The sequence below is a fragment of the Stegastes partitus genome, unplaced genomic scaffold, assembly GCF_000690725.1.
Source record: "Stegastes partitus isolate 25-593 unplaced genomic scaffold, Stegastes_partitus-1.0.2 Scaffold1313, whole genome shotgun sequence".
NCBI classification, from domain to species: Eukaryota; Metazoa; Chordata; class Actinopteri; family Pomacentridae; genus Stegastes; species Stegastes partitus.
The window spans coordinates 91,666-116,460 of NW_007579044.1; the positions used below are offsets into that span (position 1 = coordinate 91,666).

Consider the following 24,795-nt stretch of genomic DNA (forward strand, 5'->3'; position numbering starts at 1 on the left):
AAAGAGTGAAAATCGAATATGCTTGACTTACTTTCCTTATAACGAAAACAAATCATTTTTTGATGCTGTGGGCTGATATATATTAAAAAAAATGGCACAATGAGTTAAAATTGATTCGCAGCTTTAACCTATGTGAGGCAGCGCTGCGGTCTGAGGCGCCTTAACTGCAAAAGAAAAACACACGAAGAAGAAGACGCCGCTGTTTGTGGGCGGGTTCTTTCGTCACTTCCGTCAAAAATACAACAAACAGTGCTCGCAATGCGGTTCAGTCCGCTTTAATTCAACCTAATTTAACGTTACATTCAAGTTCAGCTGATCCCACGATTCCACTGACGGCCATTTACCATCAGGTCGGTCCACAGCACTTTCTGGTTTGCCGGTGACTTGTTAGTTAGGGCCATTTGAACTATATTAGCTTAAATCGCTAACTACACTAGCTAACGCTAAAGAAGATGCTCTGTGCAGTTCAGCTGTAGTCGACACTACTTTTGGTTTCGTTTCAATGGATTTTTAACTCCCCGTATCACTGAACTAACCAGATGATATTAATCTGAGATGAGGGTTTTGTTGGTGTTTTTTGGAGGGAACATATAAGCTTAACTAGCCTTATTGAAAATTGCATCTAATTAGCTAAAATCTTTTGTACTATTTACTACACAGCTAAGGCACAAACCTAATCCAACGATCAGCTCTTCCTTCGATCATATTTCCAGTTAACAAGCTATTGACTATAGGAATAAGAAATAGCTGACTAGAAAAGGTGTAACTTTACTTGAATGCATGATGCTTATTGTATGAGTAACAGAAGACTGTCAATGGTTCTGCTTGAGAATAACGTACTAAAGAATGAATGCAGTGTCTCATAAAAAAAAGCAATCAAATGGGTATGATAGATTAGCTAAAAAATAAAGATAAGTAAGCTACAATAAAACTAAATCAGCTAATGAAAAAGTATTATTAATATATATAATTATAATTAATTCTGAAGTAATAAAGTAATATTGCACATGATAATAAAGTAGTGCACAGGAAATGTGAATGTTTGCTCATGAAATTGAAATATTGTGCACCGTACTGAACTTACTACTGAGAAAGTAATATTACAAATGATATTGATGTTGTTGTTGAATGTGAAGTGTCTGATGTTTTTTAAGCTGCCGTTCCTACAGATAAGAGGGAAACTTATCCAAGGTCACATAATCACATCTGTCTGTTTCTCAGAGGATGGCATGTACCAAATTTAGATGCAGGTTGTCCATGCAGTCAATACTCAGCTTTGGAGAGGTTGAGTCTTTTTTTTTAAGACTTTCTCTGGTGAAAGTTACGTTGTTTTTTTTCTCACCTTGCTCATGTATGTAGATGGGGTTTGTTACAGGCTGGAAGACATCATCATAAGAAAATTAAGCAGTCACTGCCATAGCTAAGTATTTCCCCCCTGAAACAGTGTCTGAAAAACAGATTCTGACCTCCAGGCTTTCATGTGTAGCAAACCTAAGAAACCAATCCTGTCAACTTGCCTTGTGGGAGTATCTGTGCCATCATTCTTTTTCAGAATTGGCTTCTGGTTTGAACATGTACAGCTGAATTATTCCAATAGCTAAACCGTTTTAAAGCACAATGGGTATTTTTTTTCATTAAAAAAACTTCTTAATGCATAATACACAGTTTTTTAGAGGTTTAAGCAGTGACCAGATAGAGACTTAAGGATCCTAGAAGGCTTTTACCCCCTAGATTTTCTCTTTGTTTCAAATATAAACTTTTCAGTTACACTGTACATTATTGAAAAAGTGCAAAAACAACCCCAAAAGTTAACATCAATTTCCCATCACATATTCCTAACTAGATAATCACCTGTGAATTGAATTACAGTGCTTAACTGAACACAGAGATGATATGTAGAGATTAGTATAAATGGGCTTAATCAAACACTGAAGAGGAACTGTTTATGTGTTACTTTGTACTGGTGTGTATTATTAGTCTACAAACTTAGTTTAGTGTCTCATTCCTGTGGTCAAAGTGCAGATAAAGTTCTAGGGTCATAAAATAGAAAGTCTGTCCCTTTTTCATGTCCAGATCCGTGGTGGCAGGTTCCGGACTCATGGAGCCGTCCACTAAGCCTGGGACCAACCAGGTGGCTGACGTGGTATTCGTCATCGAAGGGACGGCAAACCTTGGACCGTACTTTGAATCTCTAAGGAAAAATTACATACTTCCAGCTATTGAGTAAGAACCCAAAGATGCCTCCAGTTATGATGTTATTCCTTGCAAGTAGTCATGAATTAATACCTCTGTTTGGCTTGTGCTTTTCTTACCATAGATATTTCAATGGTGGGCCTCCAGCAGAAACAGATTTTGGTGGAGATGTGAGTGTTTTTGTAATGCCTGTTTTTAATATTTCAAATTGAATTCTTTGTCAGTGATTTCTGCAGATGGCTGTTAAGCATCTGGTACAGTTGCTAATAAACAACATTCCTGTTTTTTTCTTCATCTAGTATGGAGGGACACAGTATGGTCTTGTGGTGTTTAACACGGTCGACTGTGCTCCTGAGTCATATGTCCAGTGTCACGCACCAACCAGCTCTGCCTTTGAGTTTGTCTCTTGGATTGACAGCATCCAGTAAGTCGTTAAAAATCATCCAACTGACCATTACAGTGCTGGTGTCCATCTCATTTAATATTGCCCCGTATTTCATCATAAATCATGTGATGTATATATATATTTTATTTTTTTCCACACAGATTTATGGGAGGTGGAGCAGAGAGCTGTAGTCTGATTGCAGAAGGACTTTCAGTGGCCTTGCAGCTCTTTGATGACTTTAAGAAAATGAGGGAGCAAATGTAAGTTTTTTCCACACTGCAAACCAATCTGTGTTGATGTACAAAGTTGTTGTAATATTTTAATCCGAGTTAGCTTCTTGAGAGGTTGCTCCACTGTTTGAATAGCAAGAGAAACTTTGTCTTCATTAAGCGATGACAATCTTAATCTATAGCTCCTCTAATAACTACCAGAAGCTGGCTTCAGTAGAGTTTGACCTTATTAAAGTAATTTGAAAAAATCTTCTAAATTCAAGTAAAAAAAAATGATACAACAAAGTTTTAATGAGCAATTTTCTTTTAGAGTTCTCCTTATCTTTCACTCTGTGTGCCATTGCAGAGGTCAAACCCACAAAGTGTGTGTGTTGCTGTGTAATTCTCCTCCATACCTGCTCCCTGCTGTGGAGAGTGTCAGCTACACCGGCTGCACAGCAGACAACTTGGTCAAAATCATCCGAGATGTGAGTTACTATTGATTTTGTCTTTTTTTAAATTTTTGTTACAGATTTACTTGTGTGGTTGTTTTTATTTGATGTTTTTTTTTATAGATGTGGTGATATTTTTATTGATTCTTTTAGGTAGGTAAAAAACAAAATAACTGTATTTAATTGAATGTATGTAATCTCTATATTTTTAGAGAGGAATTCACTTCTCTGTGGTGGCTCCTCGGAAACTACCTGCTCTAAGAGCTTTGTTTGAACGGGCGTCTCCAGTAGGAGGGGCAGTGGAACCTCATCCCGACTACAGTCAGGATCCTTTTCACATGGTCCTAGTCAGAGGCATCTCGCTTCCTGGTGAGAAACATCATTGAAGTTCTCGTTTGTTTTGATGCCACTCTGATAAACAGGTCCATTTTGGTTAAAGCTCTTCGAAAATTGCACTAGACTGCAGGGTGTTGTTCACAATTTTCTGTGTGATTCATGTGTGTGTTGTACTGGTTAATTTACTAGCATTAGTGATGAGCAGAATCATGAAATAATTTTAGTAATCAATCATTTCACCATTCAGTTTTTACTACTCTCAGTTGAAAAGCTCTTGATAGAATTATGAATGCTGATTTTAAGGCCGTTCACATCAGATAGACAAAGTTAGTGGCTAGCTCAAGTTGAACATTCACCGACTAGAGGCAGAACATTTTCTTGGAACTTGACGAAGACCAAAACAGTGCTACATGGGGAATGAATTTTGGACGTAGATTTGTCAGATGCCCAGAAACACAATTCCAAATGAATGCAATGAATGTTGCTCTGGGTCTGCTAGATGTGTAAATAAAGGAGCTGCCCCTGTCCGGAGCGTTTCCCAGTTGACTAGGAGTTTTTAATTTAAGCCATTAGTCAACTTTTCACACATTTATGGCATTAATTTAATTATATAAGATTATTTTTTTTGTGGGGAAAACAATATGAGCTCCAGGGCTGAGAGAGAATGGTATAAGTTGGCTAACATTATAACTGCATTACAGAGAAATACAAAACTGCAGCTAATAATGAGTTTTTAAAATATAAATATCACGCAAGAATGAGCTGCAGCAGCACTGGCAAAAGTGATAATGATTCTGAATGTGTTAAAGACGGAACATTTTATTAATAACCCCAGCCATACAGTGTGCCTCGGGTCCACAAAGTGCAGCCAGCAAGCACCTTGTCCTCTGTGATTTATCACTGAAGCTATAGGACACTACTTTAATGCTGCCATCAGGCTGTCAATGACCTGCACTAGGCACCCATCAAAAAAGACAATTGGCTGCTGCATTGGTAGTTTGGTGAACTCTCAATAAAAATGCAGGATGATTTTTTTTACCAGCCCTCCTCCTCTCTTACCTGTCCTCTTTGTGTCCCGCCATTCTGGGTGTGCATGTGAACACACTGCCAACAGGTTAGCTATAGTACATTTATTAGATCATACTATGTCAATTCTGTGTGTGTTTCCGCCGGTGTAGCTGGAATTCAACACTACCGTCTCTATAAATTATGTGTGTTACGTTATCCTTGAGAGCTGCAGAAGGTCTCTTAATTCGATTTGGGCTCACTGGTTATGCTCGTAGACAGGTACGGTGAATGCAAAGGAAAAAGAATGTGTAGAACTTAGTGGTTTTTGTTTGGAAAAGTGCTATAAGGTAAATACATCCTTATTTTCTGTCAGTGTCAAGATAAGCAGGTGTACACCTTCCCAGACAGGAAGGGTGTTTGGAATAATCATGCAGTATAGTATTTACGTAAGTTATCTGTAGCAGCATGCAGAGTACTGTAGTTTTGTAGCTCACCAGTCGTGGCAGCTGCATTCTTGTAAGCCTCTTATCTTCACACACTTTTGATGGGATGTTACACCACTTTTTTTTTCGTATTCCTCAGGGCTGCAAATGACAAGAGTAAAGCTGGCATTACCGTTGTTTATCTCCCTCCATGCATCTTTTTCCTCTGTGATTTTCATTGTGCAACAGCTTTTTAAATATTTGTTTTCTTTGAGTTACCTCCTCTACCTGCAGCAGACTTAACTCTGAGCTTGATTTTTTTTTTGGATTTCATTTTTGACAGTTTCCCATAATGACTTTCTCACAGATGGTTGTAAAAGACTAGTTTCTCATTTTCAAAAGTTAGAGCTATTCTAGAGATATTAGTAATATGACACATTTCCACTGTAAACTGTTCTATAATTTGTGGTGGTTTTTGCAGTCTTAAATAAAGACTTAGCTGTTGTTAAGTGGGTTACTCCCACACTTTACTGAGTAGGAGTTATAAATATACATTATCCTTCACTTTCAGAGAAATATAATTCAGCAAGTCCAACAAAAAAAAAAAAAAAAGCTAAGCTCATCCCACTGTCTCTTTTCAGTTTCCTCAGGTGGAGGACCTGGGCCGCACAAACCTGTCCTCCCTCCTCAGCCGCTGCCTGTCAGTCAGCCCGTTGTGGGACCTTCGCAGCCCACTCCACCCATTAACACAGCCCACCCTTATCCGGTAATGGGAAAGCAACCGCAGAGTGTAAGGCCGCCAGGAGACTAATTCCTGCTGCCTGCCTTTGGCTCAGTTTCAGACAGTTGTGTTTATGTTGTTTCGCTAAAACGTTTTTCTCTGCATTGTCTTCCTTTAATCTGCTTGCTGACAGAATTCGGCCCCGATGACTCCTGCTCAGGTGGCTGCACAGATGGTCGTGGAGGCAGCCAACAGCCAGAAGAGAAGCTGTAAGTTAGCAGTGAACAATTTATGTTTGCCACGACTTTAGTTACAGCGCGTCTGTGTTTGCATACTGTCTGCGTGATTAGACCTGTGTTTAACAGGAAAGTGTATTCTTTCTTTCTCTGGAAAACTGTTTTCCAAAGAGACTATTATGCTATATTATGTGTGTGTGATGTAGTGCAACCTTTTGCATTAAGCTCCTTATCATTTATGCATATGTAGTGATCATAATCAAGTACAATTATCCATAATCCAGGTAATGCTATGTATACTCACATTGTCTGGATATCAGGGAACATATTGTTTTGAATATTAGAGCGAATATGATGAGCTTTGGGCTGCAAGGTGGCTCGTTGGTTAGCACTGTTGCCTCGCAGCAAGAAGGTCCCGGTGAGGACACCCGGGATCTTTCTGCGTGGAGTTTGCATGTTCTCCCTGTACAGCGTGGGTTCTCTCCAGGTTCTCCGGCTTCCTCCCACAGTCCAAAAACATGTTGAGGTTGATTGGTGATTCTCAATTGTCCGTTGGTGTGAATGTGAGTGTGCTTTGTTGTCTGTCTCTAAGTGTAGCCCTGTGATAGACTGGTGACCTGTCCAGGGTGTCCCCTGTCTTCACTCTAAGTCAGCTGAGATAGACAACCCCCCTGTGACCCTAAGGAGGATTAAGCGGTGTATAGATAATGCATGGATGGTGAGCTTTCAGTTGCCTTGTGTGAACCCACAAAGAGGAGGAAAGGTAGATGACTACTAAATGGAAACATCTGTCACTCTTGTGTTTCACCACAGAGGGAGACTGTGTGGTCAGAGTAGCCTGGTGTTTACAGTGTAAGGAGATTTTAAAAAAACAAAAACTGGATTTATCCCACAAGGGAAATTGTCTTCACGTGTCCCAGCTTGTTTTGAAGCTGGGATCAGTACGCAGGGTCAACCACACCACGGTGCCCCTGGAGCAGACAGAGTTAAGTGCCTTGCTCAAGGGTCCAACAGTGGCAGCTTAGCGGTGCTGGGGCTTGAACCGCTGAGACACCACTACCACTATTTCATGGTTGAGTAACTTTGTAATTTCAAGTTCACACAAAGGGAGTTTTGTGAGCAACATTAACCAGCCCACAGCAGGGTAATATCTTTACGTTAAAACAATTTATCTAATTAATTAGAGGCTTTGAAATGAATGAATCTTGATAAATCACATTTTAGTCAAATAGCAATATTTGACAAAATAAGCAATGTTTTTCAATTCAAATAAATTTTGGTTTACAACTGAATCAATGAATAGACATATAAGTGAACTTAAACAACAAAAATGTTTATTTTTCGCCACCTACCCGACTGGAATGTGTGCATCAGTGTGCCCAAAATTAGGCAACTAAGAAAGATGCGATTAAATGCGTTATTTTTTTTTACATGTTATTTTTTCTGTAGCTAATTAATTGAAATTAATGCAATAAAGTCCCACCCCTACTTTTCACACTGGGTAGATTCAACCAAAAAAGAGTGTCTAAAATAGGAAAACTACCCACATATTTAGGTATGTTGAGCCTAAAGTCAGACTTTCCAGTGTCTCAAAGGTATTTTTTAGTCTAGATGATTACTCATGCTGCAGAGCTACACTAGTCCTGAGAACAGTCTGCCTTTTTACCAGTTTGTTTACTGAGGATTCTGAGTGATACAGACTCTGAGCTGAGGAGATATGTTATATTTTTCAAACCTTTTGAGTCGTACATTGCTAATACCATTGAATAAAGCCATGCATACACTGTGAGGGTTGTGTTGCCACGAGAAACTACCTGCATTCAGTTGGCAATGAAGAAACTGCATAAATATGTGTTTATGTTTGGTCCTGATTTGCTGCAAAGTCCGTTGACATCACTGGTACTGCAATTAATAGAATACAGATTAGAAAATTGATTAGTCTATATGTATTTATTGCAGAGAATATTTTAATCAATAACTTTAATTTGGCCAAAGTAATATCCTTCATTATAGGACAGTGTCAGGCCTGAATCCATCCATCCATTATCTATACACCACTTAATCCTCACTAGGGTTGCAGGGAGCTGGAGTCTATGCCAGCCGACTCAGGGCGGAGGCGTCCTAACCAGGACTGGGGATCTTCTCGTTGTGAGGCGACAGTGCTAACAACAACCCCTCCGTGCAGCCTCAGAACTATGTTATGATAGAAATAAGCCCTGCAGTGATTGGTAAAATAGATATATTAAAACACCAATAACAATTTCCCACCAGCATTACTCTGTTGCAGTGCATTTTTTAGACTCCATGATAACAACCTGTTCCTCTTGACTGAAGTAGGCAGCACAAACTCATTTTGTGCAATAAAGTCACTGGACCATTAAAGGCCTCCTTTTATGTAAAAGCACAAAGAGTCTGAAGCAGAAAACCTGAGTTAACAAATAAAATTGGTCATGATACTCAAATTTCTGACTGGGGTTTTAGGTTTTGTCGAGCCACCTAACACGACGAAACCCTGGCTGTGTCAAACGTGCTACATAATACAGCTCTTAGTTTGGCTCTTGCTATTTGATAATAAAAGCCTATCTATTATTTTCTCTTTGTCTGGTATTTTATGACTATTTTGTTTTACATTTTTGGTATTTACTAAATCCTCTGAACTTAACAGCTATAGCAGAGTCTTAGTCCTTCTTTTTGTAATGTTCTTTATCTTTTCTCTAGACCCACCAATGGTCCAGCAAGGTCCCCCATTCCCCAGTCAGCCAACAATACCAACAGTCCCTGGGGTGAAGCCCAGCATATCAACAGTCACCACAGGTACTCAACTGCTGTCGCAGCAAGTTCCTCCAAATCAGCAGCAGACAGTCCCACCCTCAGGACAGTCAGCACCCAATCAGCAGCCACAGGCACCACCGCAGCAGCAGCAGACAGCAAATCAGCCCACGCCGTCGTCAGCACAGTCCAACATGGTACGTCAGGTTACTCAAGATAAACTAATCATATGTTTAAAACAGAATCTGCTTTTGTTTTTAGCACTTTCACCTACACGTTGGCACTGCTCAGGATTGGATAATAATTCCAAGTTCCAGGTAACCTCAGGAGAAAGAAATGCAACATGGCACACAGACCAGTTGATGAAATATTCTGACATTTTGGGAAATACTCTTATTTGTTTTCTTGCTGAGCGTTAGATGAGAAGATCAATACCACTCTAATTTGTCCTCAGTAAATCTGGAGCTATAGCCAGCAGCCTGGTAGCGTAGCACAGAGACGGGCGAGAAGGGATTCAGCAAGCACGGCTCTACCCAGTTTTCTACCGACAATATGCCTACCATCACCCTTAAATCTACCTAATCAACACATGTCTTATTGCAGTCTGTACAAAGTGTAAACACAACAAAGTGCAGTTTTTATGGCGTTTGTGTAGTTTGTGATTGCTGTGCAGTTTAAAGAAACATGATATGATGGATTATTTAGTAGGTTTGAAGGCTTTTTCCCAGTGCTTCCAGACTGTAACCTCATTATTTACTAGAAATACAGATCTTGTCATGTAACACTCAGCATAAAAGCAGTTATCTGCTAAGTCTGAGGTTATGGGTGTTTAGTGCAGTTATTGTGTCAGACGTAAATATGTATTATGCTTTGTTGTATCTCTTACGCTATATGTTCAAAAAAGATCTGTTTATTTTTTCAACCCCAAGGTTATTCACAACTGCATTGTTTGACCTATGAAATGAGCTCTTGTCTGTGTAAAAAGAGGTGTTCCGTGTCCATCACCATGTTTAGATTAGTTGCCTGTAGATCTGGTCAGACGTACATAAACATGTACCACACAAATCACCATGTTTTGGAGAAACGTGGGTTGAACACAGGCCCTCGATACAGAAGCAGTATGAGACGTATTTTGGATAACTTGTAACTGATTCATGATCTTTTGAAGTCAAATGTTGTGTAAGTCATTGTTTGCTGCTTTAAGGTTTTTATTGTCTACTCATTTAGGAGTTTCACTGTCTCACAGCGCTCAGTCCTAGATTTAATTCGCTGTTCTCATCCTTGTCAACGTTATCAATGTTTAAGCCTTACTGATATTTTGCAATGTAAGTGCTCGAGTTAGGCGACAGAGAACCAGATCTTTAATTTGTGATGCTGTACCACCAGCTGCCTTGAGCTGAGTTTGCAGACTAACACACTGTCTGAAGTCCCATATCAAAATGAATTTTAAATGCTACTACTACTATCACATCAAAACCAGATGATGGTATCTTTTCCCCAGATCGTCGTGTGGTACAATGCAGTGTTTCCTCTGGTTTCCATTCCATTCATACATTTGTTTTTCTTGTAGTGCAATCTCATGTTATTATGGATTACATTGTTGAAAATTAGCCAGAAGTTTATTAATGTTCCAGTTTAATGAGCACTACAGTATTACATGTTTCATTTTACTTGAATATTGTCACCCACTGTTCTCTTCTGGTGGACAACATGTAACCTCCTCCTCCTCCTCCATTTTCTCTGTAGGCTGGTGCAGCTGGAGCTCAAGGCAACGCAAATCAAATTGGACAACAACAAGGTGTAGCCAATAAGATAGTGGCATGGACTGGTGTTCTGGAGTGGCAAGAGGTAACACAAAAACTCTGATATTCAATTCATGTTCATTTGGGGAACAAAACCCGTCTTACTTTTGAAGATGGGTTGGTACTCTGAAAATAAAACTTGTCAAGGAAACCGCTATCAGGAAGTACTTTAAGTCCTCCAGACTCAGATGATGGAAGTAAGTTAAAAAGTAAAATGGGATGATGACAGCAGAAAGTTGACTTGGCTTTGCATAAGGACCTGAAACATGGAGAAACAGTAAGACTAAATCGGTTTGAAAGGAAACAGAATCTGCATACCACCAGACTTGATGTTACATTGTGAATGCACTAAATGTTCTTTGTTTTTTTTTTAATCCAAAATCCAATAGTATGCCTGTCCAAGCATTTATTTTTCTCAAATTTGACATAAATATTCACTCGATGATGAAGTAATTAGATATTTTTGGTCACTGCGACCTCACTAAGCACATTTTTAACCACAACTACGCAATTCATACATTTATTATGGCAAACGTTTACACAGATATCTCACAGGGCAAAATGACGATGTGATGATATTTTATATCCAAAAGGTCGAAGTTGAAGTTTAGATCTGGATGTTTGATATTTTAAGTAGTGAAAACTAGTTGTATTGTGGACTACTGTGAGGCTATTTCTTGGCCAGTTACAGGGACTTCCTGGATTTTCTATTTGTTGCCCAGCAACCTCACAGTGATGACTTCAAGAATATAGGATAAGTGTATGTAGGAGGATTTTTAACATTCAGACAGAGCCAAATTTTCTTTTTCCCTATGTTTTCAGTCTTAATGTTAAGCTAACTTGCTATTGCCTATAGCATGATATTTAAAGTCTATACATGAGTGGTGTTCATCTTACTCTGAACAATAAGCGATAAAGCATTTTTTCTAAAATGTCTAATTTTTTTTACCTTCCTGATCCCAGCTGTAAATCAGCCTGTGTTAGATTAGAGTAAAACCTAGCAGAGCCTGAGAGCTGCAGTGAGGAACCACTTGCCTGCCAACATATTGTGATCATCACCACTGTCTCAGACATATCACAGTGGTCAGTCTTAATAAGCAGCTGTCATTGATTATTGTACAGTATGATTAATTGCACATCATGTTACTGTCCTACTATTGGTTTAGCTCAAGGTCAAATCGATGTAGTTTACAGTTGCTGTGCTGAGCCAGGGAAATGGATGTTAATGGCTTTTATGCGACACTCATGAGGTCTTGAAGTGTTTGTGTTTGGTGGATAGACTCAGATCAATTCCCTCTATCGACTATAGTCTCATCCTCCCTCCTCTGTTTGTCAGAATTATCTAAGTCGGTTAAATGGACAGGAATAAGAATGAGAAGCCCTGGAAAGTGTAAATCTTGTCTATGACAATGTACAATCACAAACAACCTGAGTGGATAAATTAGTAGCTTAATCTGCTACTGCCTCCTGTAGTTAACTCATCGGGCTTTCAGCTCTGGAAGTGATTCCTATCTGGAGCAATCTGTAATGTTGAGAATAATTTCACTACAGACACTAAAACTCATTTGGAGAAATGGTTGTTGATAAAAACTCTCACAAGGGATGCCAACACACTTGGCTGGAGCTTGCACTGAGTACAGTGTTATCAATATGTTGTGTTTTGGCTGAATTTCAATCTGTTATTTCCGGAGAGCTTTTCTTGTCTAAAATGTGGGGTACCCTTCCAAAATGGTTTACTGACACACTTTTTAAATCCACCTCTTATTTAAGACAGATTAGATTTTTTCGTTACTGTCCACATCTCTGGCACTTAATTCCTTCCGCAGCAAGCCCCAGACATAATTTGTCTGCACCACAATGCATTTGTAATGGACTACAGTAGACCTGACTAATTTGTGATTGATTAATCATTAATCCTGTATTGATGCGCTGAAGATGAGTGCTGGCATTTTTCCCAGTAGAATTGCTGCATTGATGCGCTTTGAAAGTTGTCCTTGTTTTTCTTTGATTCTTGACATTTTGTCTTTAAAAACGTACCCACCTGTTCGTTCCCTAATTGCTTCTCCTGATTGGGGTCACTGACAAAGGGGTGAAGGAGGGGGCCCTGTCGTGTTTCAGTAATATTCTCCAATGGCTTCCAGGCTAACTTGAATCCCCAGATCCTGATCAGACTGCTCAGCAGCATATTAAACGTTACGGTCACCCAAAATGGCAGCGTTGTCTACAAATAGAAAAGAATGGCACAAAGTCAACTGAACACACTGTGTGTTACTTAATCTTACAAAACACCTTGGATCTTGCAGACTATGTGAGGATGTAACAATTATAATAGCAGTCCTCTAAAAGCCTTGTGCTTTTAGATATTTGCTGCCATGTTTAAAATTTTTTTACAAGTTAAGTGACTCTGAGATGCACAAAATGAACTTTTCCACCTTTCTTTACTACATTAAAGTTGAACTCTGTGATCTGGCAGCAACTGTGCACTTTTGAGCCTTTTCCAGACTTAAAAAATACATGCAGACAAAAATAGAAACATTCCCATGTCCCTTTAATTATTTGTGAAAGAGTAAAAAAAAAATTGTCCTCTGTGCCTGCTGAATCTAAGGTTTGCCACTTGTTTTGACTTTTCCAGCACCTTGGCAAAAGGCTTTCACAGGGACTGTTAGTGTTGTGATTCAAGGCACTTAGAGCACACCATCAGGTCTGCTTTGAAGTTAGGTTAGAAGTGTGTGTTATCTAGAAGTATTTCAAAGTTTTTTTTCACCTTAACATAATACAGAGCAGGCTCAGTCACAACAACATGCACATCTTTACTAAAAAGTACTAAAGCTAGCTTTGTATTTTAGTTTTAGTTTGGTTGAATAGTCAGCTATTGGAAAGATTTTCAAAATGTCCTGCAGGGTATCAAAAGTAGCATTTGTCATGTGCTTCACTTTCTAACTTTCATCATGTTTTTCTGTCATACCTCACCCCTCTATATCAATTCCTGCAGAAGCCTAAAGCCTCATCTATGGATTCAACCACCAAACTGACGCGTTCTCTTCCTTGTCAAGTGCACGTTAACCAAGGAGAAAACCTGTGAGTCATTCATCAGACACCTTATCTGGAGTGAAAGTTAGTTTGTTTCCCACAAACAGTTCACCACTGATGTGTCATTATTGTCTCTGAACAGAAACACAGACCAGTGGCCACAGAAGCTCATCATGCAGCTGATTCCTCAGCAGTTACTGGTGAGACCGTTTTTGTTTTTTTCTGCTTTTGTTTTAGCGGGTGAACATGTTGTGCTGGCTCCTGCTTGTTTGCAGTGGTGACTTCTTTATGAATGATGCATAACTAAGTCCTTTCTCGCCTGCTCTCTCTCTCTCTCTCTCTCTCTGTAGACAACCTTAGGTCACCTCTTCAGAAACTCTCGAATGGTTCAGTTTCTTTTCACCAACAAAGACATGGAGTCGCTAAAAGGCCTGTACCGCATTATGGCTAATGGTTTTGTAAGTTTTCAAACTCACTCTGCCCCTCTCTCCACCTCAAATGTGTGTCCCCTGTCTTATCCATCATTCAGTATTCCTCAATGTTTTCCATGAGTGGAAACTGAGTGCATGTCCCACCTCTGTCCAGTAGATGGACTGAACATAAAGCTGTGTTGCAGTGTTGCAGTAAAGACTCTAGAGGGGGTTCTAGGCCGTGCATTTCAAACTACATATGATTTTAAACATGATTTGCCATCAGTTCTGAGAGAAAATGTTATTTGTTTAGTTTTGATTAATTTCTAGAAGGCTAGCATAATGATAGGAGTTTTGTCAGTGTGGTGCATTGTTAATCAGGTAATACCATTGAGAAATAGTACAGGCATTAATAGTATTCAGTCCAGCTGAGCTCTGCCTCTTTGCCTGAATTTGATTTACGGCTCAGGGAAAGCACGGTATGAATTAAGTTAATACCATTTGCATTCAATTTATAAAACCGATATGTTTGATTGGGCAAAGGAGCTCAGGAGCAGGTTATGTCCCCAAGCCGGAGCCCATCACATAATTACAACAGGGTCCCGTGTCAAGGTCTTAATCTGCCCTGTGACCCTCTGCAGGCTGGCTGCGTCCACTTCCCCCACACTACTTCGCCGTGTGAAGTGCGGGTGCTGATGCTGCTCTACTCATCCAAGAAGAGAATATTCATGGGCCTCATCCCCAACGACCAGAGCGGCTTCGTCAACGGCATCCGGCAAGTCATCACCAACCACAAGCAGGTCCAGCAGCACAGAGCGGTGAGTGGAGATGGGAGGAGGAGGAGGAGGAGGAGGAGGAGGAGGAGGAGGAAGCGAGCGGAGCTGGTGGGAAGAGAGGAAGGTTTCAGTGTAGAGTGGGGAGACCAAAAGGAGGGGATAATGAGGAGGCATTATAGAGGTGCACTGGGGAATTGAGGTGCATTGTGTAAGGCGTTAAGTTGCATTGTTATTGACATTTCATTTAGTGAGCCTGGTATCTTCACAGCAGCCACTCTAGTAGGGGCTAATGGGGCTAGCATTAGCTACTGCAGTATTAGTTGACTTGCACTTCCAACTAATTATCTCTGCTTAAGTGAAGGAAATATAGGTGCAATTCATATGCACTCTTTATGTCTACTTTGGTTCAACCTTAACAAAATGGACTCCTCAACACTGTGCATTGTGCACCGTGTTGGGTTATTTAAAAATGCTGTGTTAGCATGCACTCAGTGCTTTTAAGCAGGTCTTTTTCTTGTAAATGATATATAACAGCTTTAAACATCAGGTGTTTACATCACACTCCAACAAAAAAATACAATTTATTAATGAATTAGTTGATAGGCTGATTGTTTGGCTTTGAGTTTGCTAATAATTTAAAGCTCCTGCAAACTCTGCTTTAAGTCCTTAATACATATCCATAATATTAAATATTTATATTAAATCAAGGTGAGGGAGAACCATGGTTGGGTATCAATCATTAAGAGTTTAACACTCAGAAACTGGACCGGCATGGTAAGCAAAGACCACACAACTGAAAGCACATATTGATTCAGATTTGCTCTGATTGGTGTATGGAAGTGTGTGACGCTATATTTCCCCCAAAGGAGCTCCATCCAAATTAAAGCAGCTGGAGGAGTGCAGGCAAAACAAAATATACAGAAAGCTTTCAGTTGAAATAACAACAACTGTCCAAACTTTCATTTAAAACCCCATCGCTCACAGTAAGAAGGCGGCTCAGAAAATAGATTTGTGGGTTTCTTTAATTGTGTTTTAAGCAAAAATGGAAAATATGTTTACTCCAGCTCTGTAAACGTTTCCATTTAGCAGTTTCCTCAATCCTATATAATGGGAGAGTAAACGTTTTAGATCGTTCAGAAAAAACAGGAATTTTGAAGCTCTGGTAAACGGTGATGGGCCTCTTCCCCCAAAATAACTCGCAGATTAATCAGTAATTTAAATGATTGCTACTTGGAGCTCTAGTTTTATACCTCCATCTATTCATTACCTACCTCTATTCTGTAGAAGGCCACAGGGGGCTATGAGAGGGGACATGCACCCCATATAGGTCGCTGGTCTGTCGCAGGGCTAACACAAAAAGACAAATGACCATGTGGCCAATTTGGAGTCACCAATCAACCGACCTTGCAGGTTTTTGGACTGTGGGAGAAAGCCGGAGAAAACGAGAAGAACATACAAACTCCACACAGAAAGGCCCGAGCCAACCAGATTACACAACAGTACTAACAGTACCCTTGCTCCACAGCACCACTGTCCCGCCGTTTTTTATTACACGTGTGAAGCATGATGTCATTTCACTGTGCAACAAGGTGCAAGAACTTCAAAAAAACTCTGGAAATGTGTAGATTTGTGAAATCCCACAAAGAGCAGTGCTGTGGGAGTATTCATTTTGCAGGTTGTTTAAAGGTTAAAGAGCCACTATTGTCCTTGTTGAGGTTTTGCTCTGTGTGTGTTACGGCTTTTTTGTGCATGTAAAAAGGTCTGCAAACTTATAAAAGCCTAAAGTATCTTACACAGAAAATCCTGCTCCTGATCTGCCTCGTTTGAAGTCCAGGCTTTTCTTCCGTCGCGTATCTACGTCACCATGTACCTCGTTTGCACAACACCTGCCTTACGTTTGCATTAGCAATCAAAGATCACTAGAGCCTCTTCTGTTTGAGGTACCTCCCTATACTCAGAGGTCTGGGGTTATGGTATGTACCGTCACTTCTGTTGGGGCAATCAAAGGGAGAGTTTTCAGAATGAGAGACCTTAAAGAAACACAAGCTAAAACAGAGCAGAGAGGCTGAGCAGAGGTGCTGCAGAAAAGTGTAAGAAAAAAATGTTTTTTAACATTAAACCATGAAGACACATTCTAGTTGAATTTCATAAACCTGTAAATGTGTGTAATATGGGCTCTTTTACATTCCATGAGATGCGCTGTCGGAGGAGCGATGCTGTGGCAGTGATGTGCACCGCTCTTTAGGGACAGAATAAGTAGATCTACAGTGGAGGCCCCTCCATGCAGCCCCCCCCACCATTCGCTGAGTTCATTACAGGTTACAAACACTGCTGCCTTGTCCACATGACATGGAAATTTCACTTTCCCTCTCTGCTCATCTTCATCCCCGGAGACAGGGTGATTTAAAATGTGTCCTCTGGATTAGCTGTCTTTTCCATCACAGGGCTCCACTCCAGCTTATTGCATCCAGGGAGGAGAGGTGCTGCATAACTGTGAAACAATGCCGAATCCAGCCAGAGACGCAGCATGTTTCTCTTTAAAAATGAAGCCCGTTGTCAGGTTTACATGAGTTAGATTACATTTCTCCTTGCAGTCTGCTCTCATCAGCGGTGATAGCGCTTGTTGACTCACCCTGCTAATTTAATGTCTTCACAAAATCACATCAGCCCTATATGTAAGTTGAAGCAGTGTGTGTATGAGTATCAGAGCATTTAGAGAAGGCAGAAGACATGAAATTATAATGAAGATTTTTTTTTTTTCCGCCTCTTGTGTATCATCACATATTCAGTGCTGCATTGCTAATAGGGAAGCGCTACAGCAATCTTAACGTAATTAAAATTTCAATTTGGACCAGTAGTTAAGGTTTCTCTGTGCAAAGCCCTGGAGTGGCATTCTTTGGGAACAAGATTGCAGTTTGTTCTGTTCACGGCGAGACAAAATTGAATATTTTCCCCTTAAAAGTGATGCAGGCTCTAAATCTTGATCCGGGATTTTACAGGTTACTGGGTTAAAGACAGGAGATAAATCACAGATAGTAGAACAAAAAGAGGCAGCTGTTTTGTTAGTTCCCACAAAAGACCTAAAGCTGTGTGTTGCTGGTCAGAAAACATACCATGCATTAGCACAATCCCGGGGTGATTTGCTCAGAATCAGCAAGATGGATGGGTGAAGATGTTTTTCCATCACACTTTTTTTTTTTTTTTCTCCCCCTGAGTCTGTAGTTAATAATTTGTGCTTGGAGGAGGGATGAAACACCCTTCATTCCTCCTTGTCTCTCCCTCAGTGTGGAAACACACAAGGCACCGCTGCACCTGCAGAGCACAGCTACCTCAGGAGCTCTGCTGCCGGTTTCGAATTCTGCCTTTTAAGCAGTTACCACTTGTCTCATATTGCAATTTTCTGTCTTGACTGATTTGTTTTGAAAGTACAGGACCATGCAGATGAAATGTGAAACAGTCAGTGTATCATCTGAGTATTAGATGCTATATTTCAGGATGATCAGAACCTATCCTACAGCTGTGTTCCCAGAGCCCGCAGACTGGTAAACCAACAGCAACAGGTCGCCTACTTTCTTTGTTATTCTGTGTTTAACTGCAGGTGGATATTGTATATGATTTTTCCCACTCTGGACTATGCTGACAGCTTTAGTCATCAAGCTTCAGTTTGTTTTAAACCGTGAAATCTAAAATAGCAAACACCTCAGCAGGTGGTGCTTGAAGTTAAATCTCCAGTGGTGCATCATCGTCCTCTGTTTGTTTTTGCTTTCTGTCTGCACGCTCACGGACAAAGAGAGTGAATACGCAGTTTCACACGCTTCCAGCATTGTTAACACAGTAAACATCAATTACACACAGCAAATATGTGTACGATTAAGTTTAGATGCAGAATGACAGTATCGAAAATATCAGAATTTGCAGAACGCAATCTTTTATTTGGACTTGATGTTTTTTGGCTAAGCTTTTTCAAAACCATACGATGCATGGTATACGTCACTGCTGTTATTTCTGCTATTCACAGGGTTAGGCTACAAAGAGATCTCCCCCTAAGTTACCCAATAGTAAAGATCTGGGACAAAATCAGCAATCGTGGCTGCATGGAGAAAAAAAATGCATTAAAAAGCTAATATAAGGCTTCATCCATCTTAAACATATTGACTGGGTTTGAAAGTTTCTCTATTTAGTGCCCTATTTATTTATTCATTGAATCCTTTATTTAAACATGTGTTATTGCTGAGGTCATTTTTCAATAGAGATCCGTGCACAAAAGATGTATAGAAATTCACAGTGAACACTAAATTCAAAGTGCTTGAGCGTGATATTTTTAAACTCGAAAACAAATGAGAGATTTTAGTGTCTCTGGCTTAATTTGTGAAAAGCATAGTATTTAAAACTAATGTGATATTCCTAACATTAAAACATCCTATCACCTGATATTACAATGAATAGATTTACATGACTAATAATGCGCTAGTCGCCCCTGTGTTGGTGGAAGAGGGTCAGACCACCAACAGTGTGCTGTGATACAGAGTCAAGAGGCTTTAAGGTCGAGGGAGATACATGGATGTGTACTATCAGTGTGATCAAGCGTGCACAGAACTGTACGCTGATCAGTGGTGTTTGTACTGGCACTAGATAAACAGGATTTGTTTCTGTACACAAATCTGATTTTAATCTCCAGTTTGTTCGTCGGGTGTTGCACATGGGACTTAAAAGTGAGGGTTAGAGTTCATATTTGTTGCATTCAACACTTTCAATTTAAAATCCCTCACGGAGTTGGATGTGAACAGTGGGCAACTTATGCTTCGCTTTTTTTTTTTTTTTTTGGTTGTGTGTGTTTTTATTAAATTGGGTTTTGTTAGGGTTGTGTTTTCAAGTCTATCATCTAAGTCAGCAAAACACCTTTTTACACATGCATGCTAAATTAGTTAGAGTTTTCATTCCACTGTATTTTTCTGATGACTCTCGACCCTTGGATTTTCGTGGTCGGACCTTTGATACCATCTGCAGTGCTTAGACAGGCTGTTCAGTTTGTGTAGCACTGCAATGCTTCATTTATTTATCATGTTTGACACTGTGAAGCATTTTGTTGCTGTGTTTCTGTACTTCTTTGGTTATTTGTTTGAGCTTTTATTGATGTGCGAGACACAAGAAATCACGATGAACTTAAAGGTCCACCCTCTGTTAAGTAAGCAAGAAGCAGAGCAGTGCTGAAGAAGAAAATGCATACTGAGCTGGAAAATAAAGTTAATGACGTTTCTGTACATTCTGGGGAAAAAAACTACTAACTGCTGCCTCTCTTTCGATTTTTGCGCAGCAGTTGGGCGGTGCAGGGGGTCCAATGCAGCCTGGTCAGGTCCCCCCGAATCAAAACTTCCTCAACAGGCCCCCTGGTCCCATTCCTGTTTCCCACGGCAATGTCCAGCCTCAGGTAAATCAATGAGCCCACTCTGTCCTGGCATGTCAGCCTGTGTTTCCACATCAGTTTCCCTCTCACACTGCCTGTTGTTGGCACCTTGTCTGCTGGTTTCCGCATGCCTTACTGGTAACTCTTTCCTCCACTGTCCTCCTCGGTTTTTTTTCACACTTCCACCACTCTCCCCCTCCTCCCTCCCTCTCTCTGATCTGTCCTGTGTCCAGTCTGTGGTGGTGGGCATGCCCCCTGTTAGTCAGGTCTCTATGATGGAGGAGCAGCAGAGGCAGAACAACATGGTGAGACCCAGAGTGGCTCTTAACTTACAAGCAACATGTATTCAGGTTGTCCCGAAGGGCTTTAAAGTATGAAATCATATTTCAGTTACAGGTTTTATTGAACTTCATAGATTAGCACACAACTGATTTGTCAGTGCAATGTTAATTTCACAATAAAGCGGTCCTTCTCTGTCGTTTTTCTTTGACAATACAGTAAAGAGTTCTAGAAATAACCATAAATAAGAGATAAGCTGCTTTGTTTCTTTATTGTGAACAATGTTGAAATCAGTTCCAGTCTTTGTGGAAGTCATGGACATCCTGCTCAGGAATCCTGTGATAGACACGCTGTCACCCCCCATCTCATTGCTCAGTATCAGGCTGATGTAATCTCCTATCAGCATGTTGAATGCTCCTCTGATAGCATGCCTTTGATGCAAAATAACACATTTGATTGATAACATGCATGCATTAGTTTGTATTCTTCATTGAACAGGATCTGTTTGCTTTAGATATGGGGTGATTGTTACCAAACTATTAACATCATCTTAAGCCTGGTAGCTTCGGTAATACCAGCCTTAAAAGGGTCTATTTTCAGTTGTTAGTGTTTTTGAAGGGCTTTTTAAAAGTTTTTTTAAATGTATCCGCTAAACTTTTTCATATAAAAGATGTATGCGTGTAAAAAGGACGGTCAATATATTGTCCAGTTCATATCTATTGAAATTTACACAGTGGTCAAATTCAAGTTTGCATATGTGTTCCTCTTCTGGTGTGGTTTCAGTTTTACCTTTATTTCAGCTTCGACCGTGTGTTTGTGCTCAGTCACAAACACACGCACTGGTTTGCTGTATTTTTTATTTGCTGTATCTGTAGAATTTATCATTTGGTCACATTTTATCACGGTATAGTTTGTGATCTCTTTAATTAGTATTTCAATGTTTAGGCTGAGTGCGAGCTAATTTTGTTGAGCATAATCATATCTTCAGACATATTAAACTGCGTGGCTTCCTTCAGATGACAATGAGAGCAACGGGACCGACCAATCAACAGCCGCCAGTCAGCGGTGCCCCACCCAACCAGGTCGCGCAGAGCGGACAAGCCCCTCCCCAGGGTCCCATACTTCGCCTCTCAAACCCAGGAGCCAATCCACAGCTTCGCAGTCTTCTCCTCAGCCAACAGCCAGTAAGAGTGCAACAATGGAAGCAGCGATCTGAGGTTATCAAGTAACTGCAGCTGCTGAAGTCTGAGACTTTGCAGACGTTAACGTTCCTGTTCTGTCTCTGTGTCCTTGCAGCAGGGTCAAGTGTCTCACATGACCGGCATGATGTCTCACCAAGGTTTAGGACAGCAGTTGGTCCATCCGGCACCAGGAGGGGGGGCTCAAATGCAGGGCCAGTGGAGGCAGCCCATGGCAGGTCAGAAAGCACCCCACAGAGAGGTGGAAGGAGTTCAGAAACATCTGACTAGAGTAGACATGACATTTTAGAATATGGGCCTGGAAATGTAGTCACTGAAGGGTATGAAGGTTGACATCTGAAGAAAGCAACTTGAAAGAGTCACGTGTGTGAAAACTGAGAAATTCCTTTGGAGCATCACATATTCAAATTTAGATATAGAGAGACCTCAAAGAGCAGAGTTTGTTTGAGATGTTTTTATTGCATGTAGTTTACTTACATACCAACTGTAAAGTTTTCTTTGTTTGGGTTAAAGCTCTTCCAGTGTTGCAATCTTTATCTACCAAAAGTCAACCTGCAGAGAGTTGCTGGAGTTACATATTCCATTCCAGTGTGCACACTGCTCAAATGTATATTGTTACTTTATTTTTGTGCAGATTGATGAGGTTGTGGTGCTTTTATACAGTGATTAGCAGCTCCAACTTTGAAGATTTCCATTGCGAAGAAATTAATTTCGTTTTGATAGCCAGGCATTGGCGCTATTCAGACAAACCCAGAGGGCACTGAAGAGGAGATGCAGCTAGTGAGGAAGTGGATTATGTTTTCTTCTTCCCCTTATCTGCAACAACAAAAACAAAACTGGGCAGTTCTTCCTAATCGGAACAGTATCATTTGACCATAAAGCATTGGGATCATTTGTATTTATTTTAAGCCTAACAATTTTCCTTCATCAGATAAATGGCTACATCTTCATAATCTTTCTCTATGATTGCTCATCATTTATTTTACTTATAAAGCACATTTACAATAAACAAGAGTTGAACCAAAGTGCTGCACAATGAAAGCATCAGGCCATATAACACAATCAAATAAAATGACTACGAGACAAATGAATAAAAAACACAGAATAAAAAGTTACAATACAGTAAGAGTTGAAATCAGGGCGCTTGAATCGTATACAAACGAGAAGAGGTGGATCTTCAGAAGCAACTTAACCGTTTCTGAAGTCTGAGCATGAAAAGGTAAACAGCCACTACAAATGCTTGATCTCCTCAATTTTTATGCCTGGATCTCAGAACATCCAAGAGTTGGACTTTCAAACAAAAAAGTACAAGAACACATACCGTTTCATAGTTGATTAAAAAATCCTGGATGTCTGAGCTTTGAGCCAATGCATTTTAATGCACCATGTAAACATTTCAAATCACTGTACACAGTAGTTAAGTACCTTGATGTTTACTTATGCCAATCAAAGTGCCTCTAAAGTAGCTCTCTTTTGTAAAGAACAAAAACCCAGATAAAATGACTCCTGCTATCTTTGCTTTTTACACAAGTATCAGTTCTGGAAGTGCTTACAGAGTATATTTTCTGTTATCTCTCCTCTTCTCTCCACCCGACTCCCTCACCTGTGTGTAGGTCCGATGCTGATGTCTGGAGGTCAGAGAGGAGCTGTACCTCAGCCCGGGATGCCCCAAGTCTCCAGCGTCATGGAGGATGAAATCCTCATGGACCTTATCTGATTGAGCGCTGTGGACTCAGCAGCAGGGACTTTAGTTGAATCTTGGCAGCTATTTGCCAGTTTGGACACATGCATCCACTCTGTTGCTTTATTGCTACAAATGTTCAGCATAATTAAGAAACGACTCATGAGTAGTTTCTTCTTTTTTTTTTTTTTCTTTTTACGGGACTGAGCAGCTGAAGTTAATTAGGGGCAGACAATGCAAGCATTAGTTCCTCATGTAAATGGTCAAACCGACAGCACGCTAATCCTCCATGCTACACACTGGATAGAGCCAGTGGAAACAGTCAATTATATCATGCGTCTGGAAACTCCACTCTCCTACGAGTTTTACACTCTATCATTGAAATCTAAATTAGTGTTATTTTTTTTTTTCCTTTTAATTTACTTTTTCTGTTCGTTTCTTTTTTTAATTATTCATCAAGCTGTTTTATGCGTTTAAAATAAAATTAAGGAGCATAGATAACTGAAGAAGTTGTTTGTCACTGAGAAAAGGTTTTTCTGTCGATGCAATGCACACGCCGATGTTGTGTGTGTGATGGGCAGCCAAAGCTCCACACTTCTGTCCCCCCCGTGTGAAAGCAGCTTGCACTCTTAAGGTGAGAGAGAGACTGAAATAGACACAGTAATAGATAGTTCAGTGTCTTTTTCTGCCAAATAGTGTCACAGTGTTAATTTTAACTACTCCAATATGTTGTGGAACCATAGAGAGTCCCCCTTGTGCCAAGTAGTCCTACCAGATGGCATCAGTTGGCCATGTTTCCATTGGCATAACGTACAATCAGGCTGGCCGCATGCGCACATGGCACAGACTCCCCATATATGCCCACAGTCTGCTTTCACAACGCACCCGCGCATGCAATCATGATGCATCCGAATTAAACCCTGCACACCAACAAACACGATCCCGTCATGTACCTGATGCTGGTGAGATGGCTGCAGCAAGGGGAAGAGACACACACATGAACTTTGCACAACCTCACACATACGTTCACGACACGTTCACCTATTAGTTTATACAGCGTTTTTTTTTTTCTTTTTCTTTTTACACTTAGACACTGTGTGTACACATACACACTCACCAACAGGAAGTGATGTCAGTCCCTGTCACCTGGGAGACAGAGACGGTTGCTAAGATACCGTGACAGTGGGTTCTTGTTTCTGAGCTTTTTCCTCAGCCCCGCTTTCACATGGACTCACACAGATAGACACTAGTCCCTCAGTGGCTGGTGTTCATCCCTCCCATCCCTTAATCACTGGCCGGCCCTCGGAGCCCGGCTTAGCTTCACTTTATCTTCCTCTCTCCCGCTCACTCGCTCCCCATCTCCATCTATCTGCCTCTATCTCACTATCGAGCTATTAGCGCCTGTCTGAACTCATAAGTTTTTCAGTATCTCTTTTATTAACAGCAGAAATGTTCACACATTCATATTACGAAACGTAGTGGT

General features: G+C 40.4%; 1 protein-coding gene across 8 annotated transcripts; it reads left to right on the top strand.

Annotated features, from left to right (window-relative positions):
- The first annotated feature begins 232 nt into the window (after positions 1–232).
- med25 (mediator complex subunit 25) lies at positions 233–23,471 on the top strand. Of its 8 annotated transcripts, none has more exons than XM_008298392.1 (20): positions 233–350; positions 2,074–2,223; positions 2,318–2,363; positions 2,493–2,617; positions 2,740–2,838; positions 3,155–3,275; positions 3,452–3,608; positions 5,647–5,795; positions 5,920–5,995; positions 8,681–8,928; positions 10,478–10,579; positions 13,526–13,611; positions 13,706–13,763; positions 13,914–14,021; positions 14,615–14,791; positions 20,064–20,177; positions 20,387–20,458; positions 21,449–21,616; positions 21,729–21,849; positions 23,245–23,471. In XM_008298392.1, exons 2-20 carry the CDS (start codon positions 2,099–2,101, stop codon positions 23,346–23,348), a joined length of 2,256 nt encoding a protein of 751 aa, XP_008296614.1. In that variant the 5' UTR covers positions 233–350; positions 2,074–2,098; the 3' UTR covers positions 23,349–23,471. The 8 variants fall into 8 exon arrangements, with proteins under 8 accessions (XP_008296614.1, XP_008296615.1, XP_008296616.1 ...); XM_008298393.1 differs by having other exon boundaries at positions 20,067–20,177; XM_008298394.1 differs by having other exon boundaries at positions 13,529–13,611.
- The last annotated feature ends 1,324 nt before the right edge of the window (positions 23,472–24,795 follow it).